Below are 19,949 nucleotides of genomic sequence, written 5' to 3'. Positions count from 1 at the left end.
TTTCCTGCATGTCCATTCTCCCATGTTTATGAATTTTAGAACAATTTTATAAAATTAGAAAATCTGATTGGGTTATTAAACAATAATTTTTATTACAGTATAAATCATTGGGATTTTAATTGGGAGTACACTGTATTGACAGTAATTCTGAGCAAATTAATAACCTTAGAATAGTGCATCTTCCTATCCACTTATTTGACTTTTCTGTATGCAGGTGGCTTCATGCTTTTCCTGATACAGGTCTGATATATTCTTGCTAAGTTTTGCCTGAATATATTTTTTTAAAACTTCTATTGTGAATATTTTTTTCTTCCATTACTTATTCTAACCAATTATTATTTATAGCTAGAAAAACTATTTATTTTTATATATTGCTTTAATAATTAGCTATATTGCCTAATTTTCTTATTATTTTTAAATAGCTTTTATTAAATTTACCTTTTGTGTAATTGATGTGGGAAACAAAGGCAAAGAAAAAATTAAATTTCCTTACTGCCTATAGCCCATTGACAAGTCCTGGAAATGGGTAGAGTGACTTTTCTCTAGGAGCTCAGCTGCCTCCATGTTAAAATTTTTTGCTAAGGGCAAAAGCCAATTTTAGCTTAGCATTACCCAACCCCCAGGGTCCTATAAATCTACTTTAACATATAAAAATTCTTTTGGAAACTTCCTTTATCTCTACACCCCTAGATATGTGTTAGCAATCACTTCCTAAGCATATGACCCACTGATACACATCTGAAGGGTCTCATGACTAGGGTTTTAATAGACAATAATAAATGACCTTTTCCTAACAATAGCTAGCCTTCTCAAGGTCCTGGAACCCTTGCTTCCAAAATTCCTTAGAGACTTAACGCTATTCCTAAACCCCTTCCAACTTTAAAGTATATACTCTTCATGACCCCAGTGCAGCTCTTTCTGCCTACAGTTCTGTCCCGGTGCTTTAATAAAACTACCTTTTTGCACCAAATCTGTCTCAAGATTCTGTCTTGCCCATTGCCTACAAACCCCAACCATTTTCTACATCACAGTCATCTGAAAATAATGATAATTTTGTCTTTTTTCAATTATATTTATTTCATTCCCTTACCTGAAGAAGAGAGATCAATGAACTAGAACATGAAGTTCCTAAGACAATGTAGGACTTGGGAGAACCTTGCAGGATAGGGAAAGAGGGGCGGGTGACTGAAATACATCAAACTGAGCGATCCTACTCCCCACTATTGGAAGTTAATTGTTAGAATCAATAGGTGGCCCCTGGAACTCTACATATTATATCATAGAAAAATTCACATACTAGGAAACATGTTCACAGTAAGAGCCACAGATAGTTTTTCTCTATTTATATCACAACCAAATACTTAAAAGCCTGACATAAACACATGTACTCCAACGTGAAAAGTCACATTATCATTTTCAATAAACGAGCATCAATTTAACATTTCTGAATTCTCAGCACTCAAAACCACGATAAGAGTCATAAAAAACAGTAAGAATAAGATTTCCCAATCCTTCAGCATTCTGTTTATCATGTGAATTAAAGTGGAGTGGGTTTTTTAAAGCCTTTTGTTCACCAACTTCCTTCCCTATCTTAGACTTCTCCCTAACGATTGTACACATCCTTTAAGTTTCTCCACTGAATTGTGAACTTCCGAAGGTCAGGGCATTCTGCCTTTAAGTGTTTCAGTCTCTTAACCCCTCCCAGATCCTACCAAATGTTTGATGTGCTTTGAGCGCCCCCACCCCCCTCACACCCAGTGCAGAAAAGGGGCCGTCCAGTCTCGTGCTTAAATCAGTACAGTGTCAATATCTCTCAGTCATAATTTGTGGATCCTTGATGCAACTGTTTTCCTTTCCTGCTGAGGTTTAAAGGAGGGAAATCTACCGCCAAACTACACACTGGTATAGCCCCGAATAGAAATAGGGCAAAAGCTCGACCGGCCTTTCTTCCTGACCCTTACAAACGAGTATACCCCGGCTTTAGGAAACAGAGTATCTGGGGCTGGATACGACTGGCTTTGGAGATAATTCTTTTCACTACGGGGCCCCAAGAGCGGAAGATAAAGCCAGGCTCCAGGGACCACGCTGCCGGCCTAGGCCTGAGAACCTTCCCTGGGGTGGCTACGCCCGGGCCGTGGGGCACCAGAAGGTCAGCTCCGGTCGCCTCTCGTTGGCAGCCAATTGGGCGGAAGGAGAAGCCAGGCATTGTGACACGCCGAGGGATAGAGACAGGACCCTCGGACCGCGGGCGCAGGGCGGCGCGGCGCCTCATTGGCGCGCACGCGCCTGAGCGCGCGCCCGGAGGGGCGGGCCGGTACTCGGCGCTCGCACGCCCTTGGGCCGTGGCCGGGCGCCGGCTGTCGGTTTTCCTTCCGAAACGCGCAGTCAGTGGAGCTGGTGTATGTGCGGCAATAACATGTCTGCCCCGCTTCCCGCCACCGTGCCCGCCGTCCGGAAAGCCACCGCTGCGGTGAGTGAGGCGGCCAGGGTTCGGAGGGGCCCGCTCGGCCCGCTGCGGACTGCCGCCTCTGGCGTGGGGTTGTTGTCGCAGGCCGGTAGGCGACCTGTGGGTGGGGGCCCTCTGCCCTGCCGGGTGTGAAGGGAGTGGGGTGCGGCGGGGATGGTCGGCTCGGCCCGGGCCCGTGTTGCCTAGAGAGAGCGCTGTGCTTGCGGCCGGGGTGGAGGATTCACGTCCCACTCCCCCAAGCAGCCCCCGAGTCCAGGTCTTCCGCATTGCGGAGCTAGTGCGGCCCGCGGGACCCCCGGACCTCTCCCACCCCCACCCCCACCCCCACCCCCGGTCCCAGCTTGGAGGCGCTGGCATTAGTGGAGAGGCGCCCTAACACGAGGTGTCTTTATAGCATGTTTCTGTCTCATTTGTGGATGAGAGAATGATTTTCTTACCTTGCACTCTTGTTCTAAATTAAAGAAGTTGGAAGATATAGTGTCTCAAAATCAGAGGTGCTGTTTTTTAAAGAAACTTGTGTATGAGGATCTCAAACTTATTTTTAACCCCCCTACACTCGTTCCTTTTTGCAATGGAAAAACTCTACAGCATTTGTCGAGACTTTCGTGGTTAGATTCGGAAGAGACAAACTCTTTTTCCTAGAATGTGGTTGATCATTTGCACTTAAGAATGTCTAACTGGGACCTCTAGGTGCTAAAACGTCGCATTAATTATCTTAGGAACTCAAGGAGAGAAGTTAAGGATTTTTGTCATTTAAGAGGTCTATAGAGATTAATTAACTTGCTGAGGGCAGTGTTCTGTAATTCTGGAATCCACCTTAACCACAGCTTCAGTGTGTAACAATTGTGTGAGTTTATTTAGGCATTGCTTATTAATTTTTCCTATTCTTTTTTAGGTGATTTTCCTTCATGGATTGGGAGATACAGGGTAGGTACCCTTATTAGTGACAGTAATGAAATGGGGTTACGCAACTCTATACCATGAAAGGTTTATTTAAGAACTCCTAGGAATGATTAAAGAATATTGGTAGTCCTACTTATAGTCCAGGAATAAAATACAACCTTTTCATTTTTGAAAACTTCCAGAATTTTTCTCTCATCATCTTAAATTTCTCATTTTTTAACTCACGTTTCTGGAACATATTAAAATTGCAAACTCCTCCTTGAGTTGCTGTGGGTATTAGATGCCAGAGATGGGTGGAATGTTTGTAGAGACAGTGTGCAATTGAGAGCTCTCTATACAGGAGTTAAAATTTCAGGGCAGGTTGAGAAGTAGTTGATTTTGATAGGAAGTAATAGCAATGTGACGTATAAAGCATTTTGATTGAGTGTTTAGATGTTCCCTTAAAAGAAAAAATCAGTTGAAGTCAGGGGAAGCCACTCAGAGATTTATTTGGAGTCTGATCAAACAAATTTTGTTGTGCTAACTTTAGATATATGATTTATCTTTCCTTTAGGCTTTTTCTCTATCGAGTCATTTTGTTTTTAATTTAAAGCCATGATTATCAGGGGACGCAGCTGGCTCAGTCGCTAGAGCGTGCAGCTCTTGATCTCAGGGTTGTGAGTTCAAGCCCCACATTGGGTATGTAGCAGTAACAAGCAGTGATTATCTATTTGAAACTTGGGCAAAAGTGTTGTTACAAAATTACAGAACTGGAGGAAGACTGCAGATAAATAAATTTTGATAAAGTGGCCAACAAACTATAAAATTTTTACAAGGAAGTGTTGGGCTAGATTGTTAAAAGTGATTCCTAATGTTCTTTAATGTCTACTAAGTAGAAGTAGATGACACATACCTTGTATGGAGTTAGGGAACAGGTTGCAGGACTCTTTCTGGCAAGCAGGTAGTCCTGTGAAAATGACAGACCTATTTTACTGCTTATTTACCTAAAGAGAGGCTTAGAAAGCTCTATTTTACAACCAAACTATTCTTGATGCTGAGAGTTAGGGAGGAACTTGCTACCCTGTAAGTTTCCGATCAAGGAGATCCAGGCCTGAATAATCAGTCCAAGAGAAGCAAGCTTCAGTGTAGGAGGTCCAAGAGAAGCAAGCTTCAGTGTAGGAAGGTTCTTTGTGGACCCCAATTTAGCCAGATTCCATTGACTGAAATTAAAAGTGAACATGATGAAGGAAATGAACAATGTGAGATTAAAAATACCAAGAGCATCCATAGCATCTTGACTAAGAATTTAAGTTTATATAAAAAATTAAAGGTCTCCAATTCTAAAAATACTTTGTGAGATAGTACTAAAGAATAGCTGATTCGGGGTTCCTGGGTGGCTCAGTTGGTTAAGTGTCTGAATCTTGCTTTCAGCTCAGGTCATGATCTCAGCTGGTGAGATGGAGCCCTGTGTTGGGCTCCACATTGGGCATGGAGTCTGCTTAAGATTCTCTCTCTCCCTCTCCCTCTGCTCCCCACCCGTCTTTCTCTTTATATCTCTCCCCCTCTTTAAAAAAAAAAAAGGAAAAGAAAAAGAAAAAGAAAAAAAAAGAAAAGAAAAGCTGACTCTAAATTGGTTCCATGAATACATGATGAAATTCAGAACCAATCAATCCAACAAGCGGCAATTTAATGTTTATATTTGTCAGGTTAACTTGGAGGATGATGGGGATTAAGTGATTCAGTTTGTTGCTATTAAAATGGGCAGCTTTCCCCTTTTTTTGGTTAAGGTTCTTTTTTGTAGAGCCAGCCAAGGTGTACTGTCTGGTAATTTAGGTCTCAAGGTCTGTGTCTTTTAGATTCCTCATGAAAAAAGTGGTGGCCAAAAAAGATTGAGAGACCTGTATAATTCTATATTTTGTCAATTCTAATATGTAATTTTCCTAATATTTTTAATGTTTCTGAGATTGGTACTCATTTTACTACATGTATGTTTATTGTGATTTTTTTTTTCCTTAAAAACCTATTTTTTCAGTGGTTCCCCTCATATGATGTCTTAGTGTCTAGGAAATATATGACGTATTCTCCTCTTGAAAAAACTTACAGCATATGCACTAGGATGTTTAAAGCTCTGAAAAGTTTTGTTGTAAAGCAGCATGACAACCAAAGTGTTCCCAGTAACATGTATAATAAACTATGAAACTAGTATTCAAGTAAATATATTTTAGACTATTCTATATGGCGTAAGATCACAGTTTTCCTTCTAAAGTAAAACTGGCTTTTTCTATGATTATGAAAATGTTATATCTGTGTTGTAAAAAAATTCAAACTGTAAATATGAGAATGAGAATGAATTGAAATCCTAAAACCCAGAGATACTTGTTTTTTATTGCATTTTTAAAAATGTTTTATTTTGAAATACTTTCAAGTTTATGGAAGAGTTGCAAGAATAGAGATTCCTCAATACCTTTTACCCAGATCCACTAATCTCTTTATTTATTGAATGTGTTGCTATGTTTGCTGAACCCCGTGAGAGTAGGTTGCAGTTACCTTGATTCTTTATTTCCATATTTCAGCATGTATTTCCTAAGAACAAGGGGAGTCTCTTATGTAAGCACAGAACAGTTAACCACATTCAGGAATTTTGGCCTTTATTGATATTATCATCTAATATACTACATATTCAAACTTTGCACATTGTCCCGGTAATGTCCTCTAGTAATCCCTTCTCCTTGCAGTCCATTTCCCAGTCACACGTTGCATTTAGCTGTTATATCTCTTTAGTCTCTTAATCGGGAATAATTCCTCAGCTCTTTGTCTTTCATGACATTGACATTTTGCAGAGATCAGGCTAGTCCCTAAGTTTAGGTTTGTTTGCCATTTCCTCATGATTAGGTTCATTAGATTAGTTTATGCATTTTTGGTACAAATACCATATAGGCGGTATGTCCTGTTCAGTGCATCATGTCAGGAGACAGATGATAGCCTTTGTCCCATTATTGATGCTAACTTGGATCACTTGATTAAGGTGGTAATTTACAGGTTTGGATCACTTGATTAAGGTGGTAATTTACAGGTTTCCCTACTGCAGTTATTCTCCCTTTGTAGTTAAAAGCAAGTTGTAGGGAGATACTTTGAGACTTTGCAGATTGTATGTTAAACTTTCACCCGATATTTTCAGCATCCATTGATGATTCTTGCTTGACTCAATTGTTAATATGATGTGATTTTCTAAGTCTGTCACTCTTTATTAGGTTGCTCCGCCCCATTTAATACAGACTATAGATTTATGTAGTGAATTATATTCCATCATTGTTACTGTGTTTTAAAATTTTTAACTTTAAAAAAAAATTAACTTCAAATTTACATAAGTATTGCAGAAATCGTATTTCGATCTCCTCATACCGTTTCAGATTACCCAGTTGTTAACATGTCTGAAATATTTGGGCGTATTGTAGAAGTATTGCCTCATTACTCCATAAAATTTTAGTGTATTTTGTGGTTGTATCACATTTTCTTGGTTTGACCCAGTTGTGTCCTTTATGGGCCCAGGATCCAATCCAGGATCACACCGTTGCATTTAGTTATCATGTGTCCTTAGTCTCCTTCAGTCTAGAGCAGTCTTTCCTTGTCTTTCATGACCTTGAGACTTTTTGAGAATACATTCCAATTTGTAGATTTTCCCTCAGTTTGGGTTTATGTGATGTATCCTTCTGACTTAAGCCTTTTTGACAGTAATATCACAGAGATACTGCTCTCTTCATCTCAGAGGATTGTTATCAGGTGCATACTATGTTGATTTTTGTTCCTTTACCGGTGATGTTACGTTTTTTTCACCTGGTTAAGATGGTGTTCACCCTGTTTCTCCACAGTAAAATTAATAAGTGTATTTACTTAAAAATATTTTGTGGGGAGATGCTTTGATATTATGAAAATATGTTTTTCACCAAATTTTCACCTATGGATTTAGCGTCTATTAATGATTTTTGTCTGTATCTATTGTGATAGTTCCAGATAATGATCTTTTAGAAAAAATCCTTCATTCTAGATTTACCCATTGGCAGCTCTCCCTTCTTCCTTATTTATTATGTATGCATTCATTTATTCATTTTAAAGTGTCAGGACAGACTCTTGGATTGTGCTTGTACTCTGAGGGTTGTAAACCGTTAAATCTGTCATATTTTTGATAGTCACATCATCCTGTGCTTGACTGTCAGAAGCCCCTTCAAGCTGCTCTTACGTCTTTGGGACATGCCCCATCATTCCTTGAGCACTTTCTTGCTTTCTGGTCCAGCAAGATCTTTTCCAGGATCAACTTATATTTTTCCTGCTTCAGTCCTGGGATTCAGCCATTTTTTTTTCAAGAGTCCAGGTTCCTTTTAGTAGAGAATATTTAGGAACCAAGATCTGAGTGCTTTATGTGCTTACTGCTAGAATCATTACTTCTAGATCCTTTCAGTGGACAGAGCTAGGAGTGTAGCTACATAACATACATGTGTAGACACACATCTATATCAATTTTGGTATTTACATATATTAAAATTTGGCGGTGTATACTGATTCCTCCTGTTCCAGCTAGCACCACTGGGTTTGTTCTAGCCTTCCCCTTTCCGTATTTTTAATTCTCTGAGAAACCTGGCTTCTGTTGTGGCAATTCTGGTCAGTAGTCCACTTTGGCATTGCCCTCCACCTCTCTAGGTGCCCCAGCCCACAGCTTTGCTTCAAAATGGGAACAACTCCCCCACCCCACCCCCCTCCCAGCTGAATGTGACACCTGTAAGCTCAGTTCCAGTTAAGGGGAGCAGGAAGGAGAAAAGGCCAGATGAAAAGCTTGGCCCTCTTCGTGTAAACTTACCCTTCCCTTCATATATTCCAGGAATTACTGATCTGTGTTACCAATCTATGTGAGATTTTTCTAGGTTGTGGAGATAGTAAAGCTTAGAAAAGAAAGTTTCAAAAGAAAAAAAAAAGACAAAAATAAGAAAACCCAAAAGTTTCAAAGACAGAAACTGGTTAAGTAGATTAAGCCTTACTGAGAGATCAAATAAGGAGATAATTGAAAATAATATTGAATTGGCAACATGGGTATATTTTATGACCATTCATTTGCAAGTCCTTCTATAATCAAAAACTAAGAGAATCATAGAATGTGATCTGGGGATCATTTAGTTATAAGGACTAGGAAACTGTTCAACTAGTTTAAGCAAAAAGGGGTATTTATGGAAGGATACAAGCATAGCTCTCTTGTATATAAACTCCATGAAGGCAAAGATTTTTTTTTTTTAATTTCCTTGATATATAACTCACATGCTATAAAATTCACCTGAGAACACAGGTATTTTCTATTTAACTTAATACTGCATCCCCAGGACTTGGACAGTACTGAGTATGTAGAACAGCTAAGTATCTGTTGAGTGAATGAATGAATGAATGAATGAGGAATTAATGGGGAAGACATATAATTGGGAACTAGTCACCAAGTGTATTAGTTTCCAAGGGCTGCCATAGTAAAAACCCATAAACTAGATGGCTTCAAGCAACAGAAATTTATTCTCACAGTTAAATAGGCTAGCAGTCCAAAATCAAGGTGTCAGAAAGACTATATGCACTCCCTCCAAAGGCTCTAGGGGAGAATCCTTTGCCTCTTCCAGGTTTGATGGCTCCTGGCATTCCTCTGCTTGTGGCAATACTTCCAATATCTACCTCCCTCTTCACATGACCTTTTTGCTATTTATCTGTGTTCTCTCTTTTCTTTTCTTTACATCACTTCTAATAAGGACACCAGTTAGTAGATTTAGGGCCCATCTTAATCCTAGCAAATCTCATCTTGATCCTTAACAGGTTATATCTGCAAAGAGCCTCTTTCCAAATAAGGTCACATTCTGAGGTTCCAGGTGGACATGAATTTTGTGGGGACTACCCAGTCAGCTACACCAAAGCTATTCTCTCTGTCTTTTGTGCCCTTGTGGTCTCTCACTTTTGCTTCTTTCTGTATATTTGCACAGTTTTGTCTGCTGACACACTTTCCTTATCACCCAAAAATGGACCACCCCAGCTCTGACTTTATCTGTTCATTAAAGAATCTGACCAATCTTGGGTGCCTGCGTCGCTCAGTCCGTTAAGCATCTGCCTTCAGCTCAGGTCATGATTTCCAGGGTCCTGGGGTCGAGTCTTCCATCGGGTTCCTTGCTTAGCAGGGAGCCTGCCTCTCCCTCTGCCCCTCCTCCCACTCGTTCTCTCAATCTCTTTCACAAATAAATAAAATCTTAAAAAAAAAAAAAAGAATCTGACCCATCTTGGGTTATTTTACTAGGTAGCTGGTAATGCTCATTAGGACGGGTAGAGGAGATTCCATTACAGTGCTACTGGAACGTGGATGGTGATGAGTTGTGTTTCTTGTGGAATCTTTTGAGTTTTTAGTTCTACACCATATTACTTTGGAGTAGTGAACATAATGAAAATACTTTAGTTACTTTGTAGTCTTTTCTAAAAGCACAATTGAAAAGTAAAATAGAGTGGATTTGTAGTATTTCTTGGGATATGCCTTGAAATTAACTTTTTGAACCCATAAAACCTTTGTGTGTGTGTGTGTGTGTTTTGTTTTCTTTTTCTGTTTCTAATAATTAAGTGACATATATTCTCATTGATCTAGGTTTCTGAACGTTAGAGTCCATTTAACTGAAGCTTTGTGTAGACTTCTTAAATCTTGAGGTTTCCACTGACTTTGACAATTATCAAAAGGACAAGTTGGCCATACTTTTGTATAATTCAGTTACAGTCAAAGATTTTTATAATCTGTGGGGATCTTTGAAATCGTCTAGTACAACCAGCGCAGATTATGGATGGGAAAACTGAGGACTGGAAGGACATTGATTCTCATACTGTAGCATGTATAAAAGTCACCTGAAAGGCTTGATTGTTGGTCCCCACCACCAGAGTTTCTGATTCAGTGGGTCCGAGATGGGGCCCAGGAATTTGCTTTTCTAAGAAGTTCCTAGATAATACTACTGGTCCGGGGATGACACTTTTAAAAGCCACTACACTGAACTGTCTGAGGCCATACTTCTAGGTAAAGGCATAGTTGGGACTAGAATTCAAGATTCCTATTCCTTTTTCTCATATAAGAGTTCTTAGTATTTCTTGTGTAGAAGAGTAGCTGGCAAACAGTAGGCCACAGTTCAAATCTGGCCTGCCGCTTTTGAAAAACTTACTTAGTTATTGTTATTTATTGATATATAATTCACATCCATAAAAGTCACCCCCTTTTTTTTTTTGTTAAAGATTTTATTTATTTATTAGAGAGGCAGCGAGAGGGAACACAAGCAGGGGGAGTGGGAGAGGGAGAAGCAGGCTTCCTGCTGAGCAGGGAGCCTGATGCGGGGCTGGATCCCAGAACGCCGGGATCATGACCTGACCCAAAGGCAGACGCCTAACGACTGAGCCACCCAGGCGCCCCAGAAGTCTCCCTTTTAAAGTATACAATTCCATAGTTTTTAGTATATTTACAAAATTGTGGAACCATCACTACTATGTTAATTCCAGAATATTTTCAACATCCCGAAAGGAAATGGCATACCCGTTAGCAGATACTCCTCATTCCTTTCACTGGCAACCACTAATCTTTCAGTTTCTGTGGATTTGCCTGTTCTGGATATTTCATATAAATGGAATCAGACGATATATGACCTTTTGTGTCTAAATTCTTTCACAAAGCATGTTTTTCAGGTTCATTCATGTTGTAATGTGTACCAGTACTTTATTCCTTTTATTGCCAAATAATATTCTGTGGAAGAAGGATATCCATGTATTGATCTTATGGGTATACCATGTTTCTTTAATTCATCAGTTGATGAACATTTGAATTGTTTCCACTTTTTGGCTATTAGGAGTAGTGCTACTCTGAACATCAACTTGCAAGATTTTACATAAACATAGGCTTTCAGTTTGCTTAATAATGGCTGAATCAGTGGTAACTGTTCAACCCTTTGAGGAACTCCCAGACTGTTGTCCCCTGTGGCCTTACCATTTTACATTTCTACCAACAGTGTATGAGGGTTCTGATTTCTCCACATTCTCACCAGTATTTGTTATTATCTTTCTTTTTGATTATAGCCATCCTATTGGGTGTGAGGTGTTAATCTCATTTTGGTTTTTAATTGCATTTCCTAATGACGTTGATCATCTTTTCATGTGCTTATTTGATTTATTTAGAGAAATATCTATTCAATACCTTTGCCCATTTTAATTTTTTTTATTTATTTTTTTAAGATTTTATTTTTTCTTTGAGAGACACAGAGAGAGAGAGAGCGCGCGCACGAGTGGAGGGGAGAGAAGGAGAAGCAGACTCCTCATTGAGCAGGGAGCCTGACGTGGGCTTGATCCCAAGACCCTGAGATCATGACCTGAGCCAAAGGCAGATACTTAACCATCTGAGCCACCCAGGCGCCCCAAAGCACAACAGTTTTTAAAACTGATGAATTCCAGTTTATCTTTTTTTTTTCCTTTCGTCGCTTGTGCTTTTGGTGTTATATCTAAGAAATCATTCCATATCATTGGTACCAATTGTTAATCTTTTACCACATTGTGCATTTGTGCATGCACTCATGCTCTTTTCTCTGTTTCCATATGTGTATGTATATACTCATTATCTAGTGATCAAAGTCTTTTTTTTTTAATTCTTTGAGATCAACCTGAAGCATGATCTTCCATCATCTCTAAATACTCCAGTGTTTCCCATGCATGAGGATACTGTACGTTACCAGCATACAACACTCCAAAGTAGGACATCAGCATTGTCCCAACACTATCATCCAGTCCAAAGAATCCATTCAAGTTTTGCTAGCTTTCCCAATTATGTGTTTCCTTCCTGGTCTAAGATCCTTTCCAGTAATTTGCAAAGTTTTCATTATGAAACAGTTTATTAGCCTCTCATATTCTTTATACTTTTAAAATGTGGAGCCTTACCTCCGTACACACAGCTTGGGTTTAATGTTTCCGTGTGACTGGACTAAGGTCATTTATTCCTTTTTAATTCTTTTGGTAATAGTTTGATTGGGATATAATTTGATTACCACACAATTCACCTGTTTGAATTATGCAGTTCAGTCTTTAATATATTCACAAAGCTGTGCAACCATTTTTATCACTCCAAAAGGAAACCCTGTACTCTTTATTACCCCCAAATCTTCCCTTACAACCCTAGGTAACCACTAATCTACTTTCTATCCCTATAGATTCACCTATCCTGGACATTTCATAGAAATAGAATCATATAATACATGGCCTTTTGCAATTGTCTTTCTTTACTTAACATGATGTTTTTAAAGTTCATCCATGTTGTAATATATATTAGTACTTCATTCCTTTTTATTGTTTATCATATTCCTTTGAGTAAAATTGCTGGTAACTCCATGTTACTAGCAGTATATGAAAACTCTGGTTTCTCCCCATCCTCATTAACACTTGTTATTGTCTTTTTGATCATAGCTGTCCTTGTGGTTTTATTTGCATTTATGTAATGACTAATAATGTTGAGCATCTTTTCCTGTCCATGTTGGCCATTTGTGTATCTTTGGAGAAATGTCTGTTCAGGTCCTTTATCTATTTATTTTTAGGTTGTCTTTTTGTTTGTGGGTGTTAAGAGTTCTTTATATGTTATGGATATTAGACCCTTATTGAATATGGTTTGCAAATAATTTTCCATTCTGTAGTTTGTCTTTTCACTTTTTTCATAGTGCCCTCTGAAGCATAATTGTTTTTAATTTTGATGATTAAATTTTTTCTTTGTTGTTTGTGCTTTTGAACTGTGGCCAGATGCAACATCACAAGATTTTCATATATTCTAGGAGTTTTATAGTTTTTTTTTTTTTAAAGATTTTATTTATTTATTTGACAGAGATAGAGACAGCCAGCGAGAGAGGGAACACAAGCAAGGGGAGTGGGAGAGGAAGAAGCAGTCTCATAGCAGAGGAGCCTGATGTGGGGCTCGATCCCATAACTCCGGGATCACGCCCTGAGCCGAAGGCAGACGCTTAACCGCTGTGCCACCCAGGCGCCCCAGGAGTTTTATAGTTTTATCTCTTACATTTAAGTCTTTGGTACATTTTGAGTTAATTTTTGTGTATGGTGTGAGGTATGGTGTGAGACGAAGTCCAACTTCACCCTGTTGAATTCCCGCTACTTTTGTTGAAAAGATTATTCCTTCCCCCATTGATTTTTTTGGGGGGCACCCTTTTCAGAAATAAATTAACCATAAATGGAGGGTTTATTTCTGTATTTTCAAATCTGTTGATTTGTAGGTCTTTCCTTATTTCAGTACCACTCTGTCTTTATTATCATTGCTTTGTAGTAACTTTTGAAATTAGGAAGTGTGAGTCCTCCAACCTTACTCTTTGTTAAGATTGTTTTGACTTCTGGGTCTCTTACATGTCCAACTGAATTTTAGAATTGGCTTGTCAATTTCTGCAAAGCCAGCTGTGATTCTGATAGACATTGCATTGACTGTGTATACCAGTTTGGGAGTACTGCCACCTTAAGAATATTAAGTCTTGGGCGCCTGGGTGGCTCAGTCGGTTGAGCATCCAACTTTTGATTTCCCCTCAGGTCATGATCTCAGAGTCATGAAATGAACCCCTTGTCAGGCTACATACTCAGCATGGAATCTGCTTGAAGAGTCTCTCCCTCTGCCCCTCCTACCACTTACATAGACTCTTTCTCTAAAATAAGTAAATGTTTAAAAAGGAGAATATTAAGTCTTTTGGTCCGTGAACATGGGATGTCCATTTATATAGATCTTTCTTTAATTTCTTAATTTTTGTAGTTTTCATAATCATAATGAAGTCTTATATGTATATCTCATGTATCTGTATACACACATAAGACACACACATGAACTCACATATAAGCACATGTATACATGCAAAGCACATATACAACTCTAGGATAGTGCCTGACTCATAGTTAGTGTTACATAAGTGTTAAAATTACTTCTTTGTTATTAGTTTTCCTGTATGTCTTTAACACTTTGGGGGAAGGTGGATTAAAATAGAGAGATAGTTAATAGAAAAGCATTTAACATTTGTTTATTTATTTAATTTCTAAAAAAGATTTGTTTATTTTAGAGAGAGAGTGTGCGTGCGTGTGTGCGAGTCCAGAAAGGGGCAGAGGGAGAGAATCTTCAAGCAGACTCTCTGCTGAGCACAGAGCCTGTCACAGGGCTTGATATCACAGCCCATGAGAGCATGACCTGAGCCAAAACCAAGAGTCTGATGCTTAACTGACTGAGCCAGCCAGGCACCACATTATTTATTTAATTTTAATTTCTTTTTAAATTTTAAGGTTTTTTAAAGTTTTAATTATTTTTAAAATTTAAGTAGCCTCCATACCCAGCACGGGGCTTGAACTCGTGACCGGTAGAGGTCCCATCTTCTATGGACTGAGCCAGCCAGGCACCCTTTAAATTACTTTTACTTTATCCTTTAATAGAAGTAACATGTAGGGGATTCTAGGTGGCTCAGTCAGTTAGTCAGCCTACTAGATTTCTGCTCAGCTCATGGTCTCAGGGTCGTGGGATTGAGCTCTTCATTGGCTCTGGGCTGGGAGTGTAGCCTACTTAAGATTCTTTCTTTCCCTCCTTTCCCTCTGCCCCTTCCCCCCAAAATTAAAAAAATAAAAAGAAGCAACATGTAAAAACTATTAGTTATAATGTCAAGTGCAAACAAGCAGGAAACTATGTATGTATAGTATCCTATTTTTGTAAAATCTGTTTCTTAAATGATATACATGAAAAAATTGGAAGGAAATACATCAGAAGATTAACTGCTTATTTCTGGCTTGAAGGATTATGATTTTCAGTTTTTCTAGTATTCCATTTTGAACATGTATATGTACGTAATACACACAAGTAAAGAATGTTAAATAAAGTTATGTTTAGTAGTACAGTAAGCGTGTAGAGTTTGTTTATTTATTTATTAGCATGTAGAGTTCAAGATAACTGATTTACTCCTGAGGCGGTTTTTATTATTATATGATATTTATATTGTTATATTATATAATGTGAATTCTCATATAATAATTATTATACAATATTATATATTTCATATTATATAATAATAATTATATTATATAATGTGAATTATATTATCTGTCTTGTCTACTTTGTTAGTAGGCACAATTGTTGTGAGATTATAAAGAGATAAACATATCTATATTTTGTAAATTGTAAAGCCCTGTGGAAATATGTGAAAGAAAACCCACTGCTCTTCAGAAATCAGGAGATACCATCTTTATTTGTAGGTAAAGCTTGAGTAGTAGCCTTTGAGTTTTTTCTGGGTTGGTAGTGGTGTTTTAATCGCATTGATGGCCCACACTTTTAAGATTTTATAAGGAGTTAACAAGTTTTTTAAAGTTGCTATTCTGTTACTGATTTATTGGGATTTAAAATGGTATCTGATGGCATCGTTCAAATAATTTCTCTACCAGGCATGGATGGGCAGAAGCCTTTGCAGGTATCAGAAGGTCACATATCAAATACATCTGCCCACATGCGTAAGTATTTTAATCTTTACATTTGTGATTCAGAATCTGGAGAGGAATAATTGTGATAGCTTTAGTTTCCTAGAAAAGCATTTGAATATAATTAGTTTTTATTGTTTTAAATATTTAGTTTAAAAATAAAGATTAGTAAGTTTTTCTTTAAAACTAAACTGGTAACTTGGCTATATAGAATTTTTTTTTCTTTTTTGTTGGGAAATTTAATACTTTCTTGGAGGTCATTTGAACTCACAGCTAGAAAAATTCCTTTAGATATACAAACATCTGAGATCTAAGGATATCCATGAGGTATCTCTGAAGGGGATTTATTTACTTGTCAGGTTTGTGAGAGATCTTTATTTACTATGTTGAAAACACTCCTAAGTGTGGAAAGAACACAGATTTTGAAATCTGATTGATTTGGTTTCAAATCCTGAAAGTGTTTGTTGATGTCAGAAACTATAAAGTTCTTTCCTTTTATACCTAGCTGTAATCAGGTTATCCAGCAGATTTTTCATCACAGACCTGAATTGGGTGTACTGGACACTTAGGCAAAACTTATATTTCCCATATTTATTTAGAGTTCTCTTAAATAATCAGGTACATAGATAAAACTTAGAATGTTAGCAAAAATGTAATCTGACCATATGGGAATTGATGGTACCATATCTGTGCGGTAAATTGCTCGTTTCCTTAAACCCTTAGCCAGAGTCTTATATTTTACACATTTCCAACTGTATTGGTTACTTGTTTTCCTTGTTTGTCTGGTTTGAAAGTATTAAATAAGGGAGTTGAGAGAGGAAAATGTTTTTTATTTGCCAAACTTAGTCCTTTCTAGCTGCTGCTTCATCTTCAGAATACGTTTGCAGGATACGTGATAAAAATGACACAGGTGTGGATGCAGTGACACAGTTCATATGTTAAAATTGTAGCATACAGTTTTGTGTAAGCCTCAAGTAATTATCTATTCTTAATTGATGAAATTTATCGGGTTTTATGCCTTGTTACATTAGTCTTATTTTGCTGTTTTTTTCTTTCCCTTGTAGACCAATTATGCCTGTAACATTAAATATGAACATGGCTATGCCTTCTTGGTAAGTAAGAATTACTCGGTAAGAACTTTTTATTTATACTTTGTGTGTGTGTATGTGTGTGTGTGTGTATGTGTGTGTGTGTTTACTGGAAGTGCTTTTGCATGTAGAGATTTTTAATAAGCTATCTTTAGGTTGCAAAGTTATATAATTAACTTTAAATTTAACCTTAAACCTTTAAGTTTAACCTTAAAGTTTTGTATTTTAGATTCAGGGGTAAACTTCAGGAGCTGCACCAACAGGTGGAGAAACAGGAGAAGATGGGTAGACAGAAATACTGTAGAAAATATCTCTTACTGCTTGATAAACCTTTGCTGGTTTCAGTGACCCAACGTTTGACCCCATGTGGCATACGCTCTAATTAAGCAACAGCTTTTCACCCTTCCAATTTCTTGCCTTTCTGGAGAGTTGACAAGTTTTTAAGGAAACCACTTCCTCTTCCACCCTCTCAAGATATTTTCACATTCCCTTGTATTTTTTTTTTTTTTTTAGTGAATTTATTTTTTTAAGTCTCTCAGGGGTCTTGTTTCAGTTTCTACCATGGAAGCAGGACGATAAGAGCAGCAGATTGGTAAAAGCCACTCTCATCAAAATCTAGTTCAGTGATGCTTAATGTCATTTTAATGATTTTTTAAATTTTTATTTATTTTATTTTTTATTTTTTAAATTAACATATAATGTATTATTTGTTTCAGGGGTACAGGTCTGTGATTCTACAGTCTTACACAACACCCAGCGCTTACCACAACACATACCCTCTCCAGTGTCCATCACCTAGCCATCCCATTTCCCCACCCTCCTCCCCTCCAGCAACCCTCAGTTTGTTTCCTAAGATTAGGAGTCTCTTACAGTTTATCTCCCTCTCTGGTTTCTTCTTGTTTCATTTTTTCCTCTCTTCCCCTATGATACCCTGTCTTGCTTCTTAAATTCTGCATATCAGTGAGATCATATGATAATTGTCTTTCTCTGACTGACTTATTTCGCTTAGCATAATACCCTCTAGTTGCATCCATGTCATTGCAAATGGCAAGATTTCATTTTTTGATGGCTGCATAATATTCCATTGTGTATATATATACCACATCTTCTTTATCCATTCATCTGTCGATGGACATCTGGGCTCTTTATGTAGTTTGGCTATTGTGGACATTGCTGCTATAAACATTGGGGTGCAGGTGTCCCTTCAGATCACTACATTTTTATCTTTGGGGTAAATACCCAGTCATGCAATTGCTGGGTCGTAGGGCAGCTCTATTTTCAACTTTTTGAGGAACTTCCATACTGTTCTCCAGAATGGCTGCACCAGCTTCCATTCCCACCCTTGAATATGTTGTAGTCAGGAAGTAGAGTCAGTTCTTTGTTCCTCTAAGCTACTTGCAGTCCATTGTCATCTTGTCCACTCTTCTTGTTCCCACCCATTTCTTACCCACCCCATCACTTCCTTTTTATCTCTTCTGAATTCCTTGGCAGCTTTCACAAGTTCCTGCCTACTTTGCCTGTTGGTTCTTTCATCCCTCTGTGGCAAAATTCCCATCCAGAACCAAAATTTCTAGCTAATGTGGCTAGAGACCATAATGAGAGGATGTAACTTGATAGAGAAATGGAAAGGGCCAGAGGAAAGCTTCCCTTGGGTCTCTAGTTGGAGGTATCTACCATGTGTGTGGAAGAGTTTTGCAGAATGTGGATAGAGACTCAGTATAATTCCTCTGCTGACGATGTATGAGGGTATTGCATGTGAGAGTGACGTGGTAAAGTAGTTCTGTTCCATTGGATTGACTTATGATGCAGTGGAAGGGGAAAGGAATGGCTAGAATTTATTGTAAACTTTTTAGGGGAGTGTGCATTGAGATTCCTGCTTGGCTGTAAGATTGGACTAGGTATTTTCTTAGATGTTCTTACCCTAAAATTAGGTGGCATTGTGATTTTTTAACATTAGAATCTGTATCTAGTGGGTGAAAGGAACATGTAGAATGTCAGAACCACACATTTAGGTTAATTTTTTGCCCTCTGTAGACATTTTGATTTTCATTTTCGTGGTTATCCCTTTTTATCCTGAGTTTAGTGAGACATACCATGAGTACCGATTTTTAGAATCAAATGGCTCTTTTAAGATTTTGCCTTATTTTCCAGGTTTGATATTATTGGGCTTTCACCAGATTCACAGGAGGATGAACCTGGAATTAAACAGGCAGCAGAAAATGGTAAGTACAGAAATATTTTATAAAGACAAAAGCATTCCTATTTTAGTAGGTTCAATAGTTCTGTTGATGTTGATAAAATAATATACAATTATCTGAACTTAGGAGGTGATGCTATTTGCTTCCTTTCTGATCACTCTCTAACGTGTTTGCCATTATGGCCACATGGATTGTTCTAACTATAAATGAAAATGAGGTGAGTGGGGAAGAATGGCCTTTATCAAACTTCATCTCTGTTGGGTATATAATTTTGCTTTGATTTACATAGACTAATGAAGAAAATAGCAATTTAATAGTTTTGGCCAGTTATCTTCATTAAGGAGACTTGAAATAAGGATGGTGTAGTGATGTGCAATTTATATTGGTTAATTTTAGTGTGGTAATAATAGATGCCACTGATTGAACACTTAGCTATTAAACAAGCTAGGTAATTCTTGTAAATCATCTCATTTAACACTTCTATGACATAAGTCTTAGCTCTACTTTACAGAATCTCCAAAGTGTGTTCTCTGGTTGGTATTCCATGTTCCTTATGGACATGATAATTCCATTTATTTTTAGGGTGAAAGCATATAAAGAAGCTTATTGGGAGAAATCTGGTTTTAGAAAATCTATAGAGGCATCCTTTTATGTATGTACTGAAGTATTTAAAAATAGATGGGATCACTGGGATTGACTTGAGAATAATTGGGTAGTGGTGCAGCAGGTATTGATGAAACAAGCCTGGTTGTGAATTGACAGTTGCAGAAGTGAGGTGATGTGTACCTGGGAGTTACTGCACAC

General features: G+C 37.9%; 1 protein-coding gene across 1 annotated transcript in view; it reads left to right on the top strand.

Moving 5' to 3' along the window:
* The first annotated feature begins 2,298 nt into the window (after nucleotides 1-2,298).
* The window catches only part of LYPLA1 (lysophospholipase 1), a 35,435-nt gene continuing 17,784 nt past the window's right edge, over nucleotides 2,299-19,949 (top strand). The window contains exons 1-5 of the mRNA XM_040625898.1: nucleotides 2,299-2,470; nucleotides 3,363-3,394; nucleotides 15,827-15,892; nucleotides 16,924-16,971; nucleotides 19,099-19,169. Of these exons, the coding sequence (XP_040481832.1) occupies nucleotides 2,402-2,470; nucleotides 3,363-3,394; nucleotides 15,827-15,892; nucleotides 16,924-16,971; nucleotides 19,099-19,169 (286 nt within the window). The 5' untranslated portion in view covers nucleotides 2,299-2,401. The remainder of the gene's footprint in view (nucleotides 2,471-3,362; nucleotides 3,395-15,826; nucleotides 15,893-16,923; nucleotides 16,972-19,098; nucleotides 19,170-19,949) is intronic.

The sequence above is a fragment of the Ursus maritimus genome, unplaced genomic scaffold (assembly GCF_017311325.1).
Source record: "Ursus maritimus isolate PB19 unplaced genomic scaffold, ASM1731132v1 scaffold_9, whole genome shotgun sequence".
NCBI classification, from domain to species: Eukaryota; Metazoa; Chordata; class Mammalia; order Carnivora; family Ursidae; genus Ursus; species Ursus maritimus.
This window is presented reverse-complemented; position numbering and strand designations above follow the sequence as displayed.